Source organism: Thermobia domestica, chromosome 14, assembly GCF_964235325.1.
Source record: "Thermobia domestica chromosome 14, izTheDome1.hap1.1, whole genome shotgun sequence".
Classification (NCBI taxonomy): Eukaryota; Metazoa; Arthropoda; class Insecta; order Zygentoma; family Lepismatidae; genus Thermobia; species Thermobia domestica.
Genome location: NC_137467.1, coordinates 137,325,605 through 137,335,917, shown reverse-complemented (window position 1 = coordinate 137,335,917; position 10,313 = coordinate 137,325,605). Strand labels below are relative to the sequence as shown.

The 10,313-nt window shown below is 36.1% G+C and overlaps 1 protein-coding gene across 1 annotated transcript in view; it reads left to right on the top strand.

Annotated features, from left to right (window-relative positions):
* Positions 1 to 3,058: 3,058 nt before the first annotated feature.
* Positions 3,059 to 10,313, top strand: part of Vha16-1 (Vacuolar H[+] ATPase 16kD subunit 1) — a 46,186-nt gene continuing 38,931 nt past the window's right edge. The window contains exon 1 of the mRNA XM_081738891.1: positions 3,059 to 3,263. Within this exon, the coding sequence (XP_081595017.1) occupies positions 3,182 to 3,263 (82 nt within the window). The 5' untranslated portion in view covers positions 3,059 to 3,181. The remainder of the gene's footprint in view (positions 3,264 to 10,313) is intronic.

Here is a 10,313-nt window from a genome sequence, read left to right as displayed (position 1 = left end):
TTGAGATAATATACAGGCCGCTCTATGGAGTCACTAATTCTTGCCCACATTCCCCATTTCCATATGTTTTCGGGGATGTATATAGTATATTGCCTCCATTGATCCAGTCATCAGTTTAATATCCTTTTCCAGTACTGGAACCATACAGGGTGTTTCAAAACAACACCGACAACGTTTGTGAGGTGACTCCTGACACCGAAATAAGACAAAAAGTATAGACCAACCTGGGTGCTCATATGCTTCCTTTCGGAGTTATAGGCTGCCGAAAACATGAAAAGGATGAACTTTAAAGGTTCTTAGCTCCAAAACTATGGGATCTACTGTAGTCGGGTGAAGACTTCACTTAGGAACTAATAATTATGTGCGCTACCGAAAAATCTATGTTTCAGAATCCTAAAGTACTCACGAAGCAATTTTTATAGAGGGAGTTCGACTGCGGGCATATAATTTGAAGTACTCTCCAACTACCTCTATAAAAATTGTTGTTGAAGTACCACAGGATTCTGAAACATGGATATTTGGATACGGCTCATATTAGTTTCTAAGTGAAGTCTTGACTCGCCTACGGTAGGTCCCCCAGTTTTGAAGCTATGGAAGTTTAGATTTCATTTTTTCATGTTTTCGGCATCCAATAACTCCGAAAAGAAGCATTTGTGCACCCAGGTTGGTCTATACTTTTTGTCTTATCTTGGTGTCAGGAATCACCTCCCAAACGTTGTTGGTGTTGTTTTGAAACACCCTGTATAAGGCGTCAATCTACAACTTAATATGAGATCCGAATAATACGCAGGAACATGTTACAAATGCAGTTTCAACAACCCAGGTTTTGTTGTAATGCAGTATCTATTATTATATAGATACGTTTACAAACTAACAATAGGTTTCTCAATGTAACTTTTTTAAATAATCAAACATAACGTATAAAAACAAGAAAAAAAATGAAATATTTCAGTTCAACGTCCCACGATTATGCCCTTTATGCTAAAGGATACAGATGAGTAAGGCAAGTGAATGATAATGGAAGAATTGGTGGAATGAAATGTAGGAGGAAATGGGAGTACCCCGATTTTTACCTAATTATCTCTGTTTTACTACATTTCACTCATTTTTCTCGTTTTCCAAGTAACCGATAACGATAAAGGCACGAACACACAAACATCGATGACAGTTAAAATTCCAGAGGTTCTCCTATCGGGAATCGAACCAGGGATCCTATACATCAAAGGCACATGTGCTAGCCACTAGACGAGCGGGGTGGGCTACTGAGCCACCGTGCCCACCTGTAAAAACACAAATGCATGTATAGATGTAAATATTGTATTAGTCAAGTGGAGTTATTGGCTTGTGATATGATAATATTAATTATAATTAGAATAGTAACACGATGGTTCAGTGGTTGAGCGCTCACCTCTCATGCAAGGGTTCCCTGGTTCGATCGCAGACTATGTGAATTGGTAGGGAACAACATTGTGTCTGTAGACATTTTTCCTGGATGTTCTGTTTCCTTTACATTCTCATCCCACCAGTTCCTGTCATAATTATTCATTTCCATTAATTACCTGTCTCCTCCAGCCTACAGCACATACCCGTTGGACGTAAAACTGAAAAATGAAACTCTTTTTTTTTATTTACAATGTAATTTTTTAAACAAAAGATTTTCTGTATTATATAGCTTATAGAACAAATAGGAATGTCACAATGTACACCCCGTGAAGGAGTTTGGTTTAATATTTGGTAAACCAAACTCGTAATAAGCAAAACTTTAATAAGCCTAGGCTTAAATACAGCAGTTTAACCTTAGATTAAATGATGGATGCTTTAAGCTGAATGAATGTTTAAAAATAGAAAATATTTAAGTCTTTAGATTTATGAAGTAGAAAATCATTGAAATTCATTTTAGCGTTCTATATCACGGACAGGTCACTATTTTTGCATCCTGATCATTATATTAACCCGCTAATCTCATCAACATTGCGGGTAGTCTATTGTACAAGGATGGTATCCATAGTTACATCTATAGGGCTCGTATACATTGATGACCATTTTGCACTGGGCTCGCTCGCGCTCACACTCACTTCTTCCAATGGATTCGCGCTCAATCAGACTCGCGATTACTTCCGTCAATTGGGCTCGCGCTCGCTACCACTTCCTTCAACTGGACTCGCACTCACTCACGCTCGTGATCACTTGTCTCAACTGGGCTCACACTCACTTCTCTCGACTGGGCTCGCGCTCACCCGGGCTCGCACTCATTTTCTCGAATGGGCTCGCGATCACTTCTCACAACTGGGCTCGCACTCACTTCTCTCGACTGGACTCGCGTTCACTTATTTCATTGAGGTTCGGGCTCACCCGGGCTCTGAGCCCGAGCCCGGTTGAGCTCGAGCGTGGGGATCGCGTGTTTGGACACCTATGTTCGTATAAGGCATTGATTTTTGATCGTCTATACCTTGGTATCAATTCCATCAACGAATTCAATTCTTAATACTTGATCTGCTACATCGTAGTAAAATCGACAGTGATCCATTAAATAGTTGTTGGGATTTTTTAACTCTCGAAAACACGGATAGGTAAAGAGAATATACAAAAGAGTTCTTAGTAAACATAATCCCTTAATTTTTTTTCTTTTTTAATTTTAAATTAGTTTCTTATCACAAATTTTTATGACGAACAGACTCAGTTTAAACCTACTGTAAACAGACCTCGCTTTTACGGGCGTTCCTTGCAAGTGGAACAAATTAACCGTATTTTGCAAGTCATTAGTGTATAACCCCATTGGGAGTCGAACAATGATTCTTCCAATATCAGAGTAGAGTAGATTATTAATTTATTGAATATTTCAATTCCTTCCCATCCCTGTGACTGACGGTGGTTTCGAAAATACCTATGTAAAGGAGAAATGTGATGTAAACCCACCTGTTACACAATAGGGTATAAATGATAGTCTAACACCTGTGAGCCAATGAGACAAGAGGGCTAATTAGTACGGATCAGCTGAAACTTCTCTTCGTTCATCACATGTTTCACACAGTTCACTCTAGTCTTTCCCTCAGTGGACTTCTTGTGAAGTGGACAGCTTAGCTGGTCGTGCTTTACGGGTTCTATAGTGGATTTCTAGTTTCTATTCCTGCCAAAGGACTGTACATTAATTTATTTAAAAAAAAAAAAAACATAAAACAAAATGGCACACGGTGAAGGTGAAAATCCGATATACGGACCATTTTTTGGAGTAATGGGTGCTGCAGCTGCAATTATTTTTAGCTGTAAGTATTTTCTGTTTTATATAATGATGTTTCTTACGTTTAGACACTAACTAAAACGGGCAATTCTTATTTGTTTCATTTAAAACTAATTTTACCTTGAAAAACTGGCTTGACGACTTTTGTGAATAAGTGGTTGAATAAATCGTTTTTCGTACAAGCCAACGATTTAACTAGGGAGCAGGGGTGGATTTTCGGGCGTAGTTTCCGTCCATGAGATCATTTTAGGGCTCAATTTTTCATTCAAAATGATACAATTAAACTGGAGAATGATATATTCGGGTTACAGAATGTTATATTTGGGTATCATCGTCATTATAGGTATTCTGCCATTATTAGCAGGTCACTTGCTGCAACTGAGAAGCTTCCATGCTCCACGGTCTTCCCTTGACCTCTTCGTCTTCACGTACGAGTTTTCTGTTTTGATATCGTCTGTTAATTGTGGTCTCCTTCGCCCCCTCCTTCTCTTTCCTGCCAACATACCTTCTAACACTCCCTCATGATACAGTTCCTTCTTAACAAAAGTCCCAACCAGTTTCTCTTCCTCTTCTTAATAATATTATTTAAAATTGTTATTTTTCCTACACCATTTCTAATAACCTCTCATTCGTTTTCCGCTCGACCCACCTAATTCTATCCATTCTTCTCCACACCCACATTTTGAAAGCTTCCAGTTGTTTTTCATCACTTTTGCGTAATGTCCATATTTCTGACACATACAGTACAATATTCCACACAAAGCATTTTATGAGTCTTTTTCTCAACTCTTTATTCAAGGTCCGATAAAATAGTATTTTCTTTCTCCTAAAGGCTTCTTCCGCCATTTCTATCCTTGCTTTTATTTCACGTTTACACTACATATCATTACTAATAATACTATCCAGGTATCGAAAACTAGTAACCTGTTCTATTTTCTCACCTCCGACTTCTAATTTGGGGATAGAACGGTAAAGTTCTGGGAAGAATGTATATTTTGGTAGAAGTGATACTGAGACGAGTCCGAGATCAAGACTGAGTTTTATATATTTCGAGACGAGACGAAACTCAACATGCCGAAACTTACTCCAGACGAGACCGAGATCGAGACAAGTACTTCTAATTCGAGATAAGACCGAGACAAGACTACTGTAAGCCCAGTCTCGAAAATCTCGTGTCGAACATTATTAAAACAAATACTGAAATTATTTTCCCTCAAAATTCGTGTTTTCTTAAGTTACATAGGTCTATATGCAGTGTTTTCTCCAGACATGTTTTTTGGGGGAGCACCGCCCTCCGGAGTACCCCCCGGAAGAGACCAAAATAATACGCCTATAATATAATAATAAAGAGAATAGTACCATGTGAACATAATATATGCTCCCCGAATACTATGTTTCTTCTCCCCCCCCCCCGGAACATTTTTTTCTGAAAAATACGATTGCCTTGGATAGCAGTAATCATAGACGTATACATAGCAGAAAGAGGGGACAAACACCACGTCTGGTCTCGTGGTATATCAAAGGTGTTTTAAATAATACAAAATTTTGAGTTATGATTCAATGTGCTTTATTATCTTTTCAGTAATTTTAATTACCTTAAAACTATGTTGGCAATATATTCCTAAAAGTGATTTTGTAAAGCAAACACGTAAAATTTGAACTTCCAATATTTTTCCCACATAGTTCAGGAGTTAGTCTCTCAAAGAAAAGATATTTTTAAAATTTCTTGGTTTATTTCAATTTCTCGTGTAAATAATGGTACTGTACCAACTTGCGTTGGAGACTGAGTGTGGAAGCTTCAGATTGGAGTAGAGTAGGAACAGAAATTTTGAAATAGGATAGAGGAAGATCATGGAAGGGAGAAAGAGTATAAAAATAAACAAGAGAATTAATTAGAGCTATCAACCAGTATTTTACTTTAAAAATATGTAACAATGCGTATATTAATACTTCTAAAAATGTTTTTAGTAATCCATAAAAGAGTTCCAAATATTCTCTTTCTTTCTTTTTGGATCAGAGAGAACTGCATATAGTGTAGCCAAACCCAAACTATCACTTAACTCAGTATGATGTGCTTATTCCGTGAAAAAATCAAACAAACAAACGAAAACTAGATTTAGGGGCCGTTCAAAAATTTTGTCGCCCTTGATCCAAAAACTAATTATTGGTCAAGATCGCAATCTTTTGATACTTTTTTTTTTTTTTTTTGATCATTTCTAAAATTCTTGTTCTTGATCTCTAACTGGACTGTAGTTTGAAATACAGTTCCAATACTTGTAGCGAAATTACGGATTCTGTATTATGGGTCCTATAACGCTTTTAAATACAATAATGTAAGTACTATTTCACATCACATAAGACTACTTGCCCCAAACATAGCCTTAGGCTAGTAATCAAGAAAGCTTGTGGTTCTTGTTTTCAAAACAACACGACAACGTTTGGGAGGTGATTCCTGACACCAAGATAAGACAAAAAGTATAGAACAATCTGGGTGCAGAAATCCGCCATTTCGGATTTATAATCATCAGAAAACATGAAAAACTGAACTTTAAAGGTCCATAGCTCTAATACTATGGGACCTACCGTACTTGTAGGGATGCTCACAAGACAAGATTTGAGACTGTCTCGTCTCGAAAATGTGCTGTGAAAGTGATGTCTCGACTCGAAAAATGTATATTTCTATATTGGAAGAGCTGTGTCTCGACTCGAATTTTGTCAGGAAAATTCTGTCTCGACTCGTCTCGTGCGCATCCCTACGTACTCGGGTCAAGACTTACCTTAGGGACTAATGTGTACGCTATCCAAAAATACATATTTCAGAAGTCTCTGGTACTTCCGCAACAATTATCATATTTGTAGAAGTTTAAAGATAAATTTCACTTCTCCGAAATGAAATATGAAAAAAAAAAAAAAAGTTAAATTAGTAATACTTCATTGTTGAACAGACACTTTTCTACATCCGTGAAACAAGGAAAAGTATTTCTGATGTTCACTCTGTAACATCCTTAGGATATATCTTTAATTCCGTAGTTGTAGTTCAGAACAATTACGCGATAAGGAACACTACTTTTATAAAGGTAGAGGTACGGTCTCCATTTAAGTAAGGTGCGTGGGGTTCCTGGTTCGATCCCTCCTCGCGGCAAGTGGGCTTTGGATGGACAAACACCGTGTTCGTGGGTTTTCTCGGGGTTCTCCAGTTTCTTCCCATTTTATTATTTCCATTTTTGCATTCGCCATTTCCTTTAACCTAGCCGGCATAACCGTGAAACATACAACTGAAAAGTTTTCTTTCATTTCCATTTGGATCAGTTTGGGCTAGAGTAAAACGGAAGAATAAATCTCAACTCCATCGAGGATTGAAACCGGGCTTTGCTGCTAGTAGGTAGACCAGCACTGTGAGTTAACTGCTGCCACCTAGTAAACAAAACCTGCACTACTTAGAGACAAGTACCGACGGGTCTCAGACTCCGCAATTGCTTTCCTGCAATGACAAAAAAAAAATGTGGACTTTAAAACAAAACGACATATTTTTCGTGTGCACCTCGTACGCTATATAATCAATCTCTCTCGTGAAGTGTTTCTGTTAACAAAACAATTATATAGTAATGCTTTTTTTGTTCAGTATTTAAAACAATTTCTGTCGAGATAAGAAATAAATTAGGAAAACTTCAATATTAATATGCAAATGATGCATTACAGAGTCAATTGCTTCCCATAAATCCTTATGCATGTTAACCTACAGATACTTATTTACATATTAATATGTTAGGTTTATATATTTATGCTCAAGAAATTTATATGTTTCTGGCCAATCCCTTCGACAGTTAGTTCTCGGGAACCATAGGCTCTAGAAAGATATCGTTTTCACTGATCGATTGCAAATTTTGTGTAGATTGCACAGTTCTAATTGAATATTTTAAAAAATGGCTGTTATATCTTTATTACATTTTTTTAGGGGTACATTGGAAGTGTTGCATTTTTTTTTTTTAAATAAAGCATCATATCCTAAGAGTTATACATTCCAACACCTAAACTCGTATACGGAGTTAGTATATTTCTCCGGCGTTTGTTTCATGACCAAATGATAATGAAAAACGAAAGATTACCATTCCTCCAGTCTAAGATGAATCTTTATTGTTTGGAGTGTTTTGCCCAATTAACACCATATATCACTCACATTATAATTAATTGTGTTTGTAATGTATTTGCTTATTTTATACTGCATACAAGAAGAAAGAAAACACTGATCATACATAAATTTAAAACTCCAACCGGAAGTAGGCTCAAATCTTGCAAATGGTGCGAAATATTGAAAAAATAATAAAAAAAAATCTCCCTTTTATGGTACCCCTTGCCGATTTTTTATCAAGACGTCTTTCACTTGTGTCTCTAAAGGGACATGTACAGATGTGAGGAATGACAAGGAAATTCGTGGTCATATGTGAATGACGACCTCCGTAGACGGCGCAGGTTCCTCTACTTTCCTTTTTAAAAATATTTTTAATCTCAATAAAATAGGACATTTTCGAAGAATTTCCGGTTAAAGTGGGAAATCGGGTGTTATCCCAGACTTGAAACAACCACTGATGACTAAACCACCGAACACGTGCACAGAAAGCACAATTGTTAGCCGCTTGGCAATGAAGAAGTCTACAACAGTTCTCCAATCAAGAATAAACTGAAAACATAAATAGAGAAAACTAAAGAGTATAAGAAGATACCACATTTTTAATTTCACACAATTCTTTCCAGACGAGACCGAGATTGCTATTTTGTCAACTGAGACGAGACTGAGACTGTGTAGTCTTGTCTCGATACCATCCCTAAATTTAGGGGGAGGAGATTATAAAATTAGGGAGAAAGTATAGTAAATTTAGGAGATTGCACCGAAGGCTTTGGACGGATCGGCACCTCTCCTAAGTAGTGAGTTTAGGAAAACTCAATATCTTATTTAAGAAAACGTTTGGGAGAAAAATGAAGGGGTGGGATAGCAGGCCGGTAGCCAGCCCAAAAATTTAGGGGGCCCAGCATAAGTTAGGGGGGAGATCCAACCATATTATAATTCATCACTATATTATAGTTCGTTTTCAAGCTTATTGTGAACATTTTAAGGGGGGGGGGGCGATTCAACCATATTATAATTCATCACCATATTATAGTTCGTTTGCAAGCCTACCGTGAAAATTTTAGGGGAGCAGCACAAATTTAGGGGGCGGAGCCTCTAGACCCCCTGAATACGGGTCTGAGGAGTAGGGCCTACGAAAGCCATTGAAATACTGTTTTTCCTGAGTAAACAAAATAATGAATTGAAGAAAATAATTCAATAATGATTTAAGTGTAATGAAAACATATAGAATATTGAATTAAATATTCACCAATAATGGATTTAAAATAACAAAAGCACGCCATGCCGCTGGAAAACTGTATTAGAGAAGCACGTAATGATCGTGAAATGGGATGAATCGATTGTTATACATGCTCGTAGCCAGAACACTAAAGCAAGAGATCTTTTCGGGATGAACTTTGTTCATAGTTTCTAAGTACATAAATATTATTAAATACAATTTATCACTCCCGGCGTAAGTATACGGCAGCTTACACTCCAGTTATACATATTCCTGGTGTTATCTCGATTTCGAAAATATACTTCTCGACTCGAAAACGAATCGAGAATAGAGAAGAGAAGAGAAATTGCTCGTCTCGTGGACAATACTAATGGGGAATCACTACTGTTTTCTTTGAAATGAACTAGGATTTTGCTGATTTCTTTTTCAGACTGAGTTAAATAGATCTGTTGCTTTTACAAAATGAATTACAAAATGAATTTGAATTATCTTAATCCTAACTACATATAAAACTACATGAACTGACACAAAATAACAGGTACTTCCGGTTGATGTGAAAAGTTTAAATTTGGCATAATTGTAGTTTTCCGGGACTAACCCACAGAAAAATAGCTAAAAGTGAATATTTTTAATTTTTGGGGGTCCAAAGGCTTGATGAACAAATTCCTCATGTTATTTAAATGGACCATTTTATTTGACTTAAAATCTCATATTTTAAGTCCAGGATTTTGGAAATTGAAATGTTTTTTCTGCAAACCGCTTTAGCTGATTCCTAGTTAAAACTTGAAAAATTTGTTGCACATCTTAATTTTCTAACAAAATTTCCTCAAAAATTTAAAATTCAAAAACAAGTGTTTTCAGCGAGATGTCAATAGGCCAATTAACGAAATGAAAAAAAAAATCCTTGAATGACTGTACAGTAGTCAAATATATAAGGGAATATCACATCAATTATTCTGATTCCTGAAAAGTATGAGTACTGTTAACTATAGTCGGTACACTCCGAAGTGATTTGGTAGCAAACATTTCTGGAATATCACGGATGGGTCAGGTATGACGCACTTCCAGTATTATTTGTTTCCGGTTCCAGAAAAATGTGAAATATATTGAACCTACGATGGAAATGTTTGAGTTGAACTATAAATATTAGAATGAAGGGCAGAATTTAACATTTCTCTAAATTTCCGAACCAAAAAACTCTAAAGAATAAGTTGATCAAAGCTAAGAAGCAATATATTGCATAAAATGGTCTACACTTTTGCTTTCTATACTTACGGTTAGTAGCCACACTATTTTTTTTTTTTTTTTGTAACCTTGCCTTTTCGTAGTCACAAAATTATTAGACTCATCCCAAAGGCTTGTAAGTAACTCGTTTAACTAAATTAATCTATTACAAATTTGGTTAATTTTTAATTGAATCAATTAAATTTTTCAGGAAGTAATTTTTAATTGATATTCGTTAAGAAACGATTGAAAACCTAACTGTTTTTCTCTCTCAAAGAACAGCATAAATGAACGTTTCTGAGATTTATGATAGTTTAATCTTACTGTTTATTAATTACCTGTTTTATTTAAATACAGTAACTTTTCATAATATTAAAATAGTTTTCTCATGCCTTTTACGTTTATACTACCATTCGTGCCATGCCTTGCCTTGGGCATGGAGTGCTTTTATTACACAATTTTTCATTATCATTACTTATCCATTTTTCAATTTCTGATGCAACGTA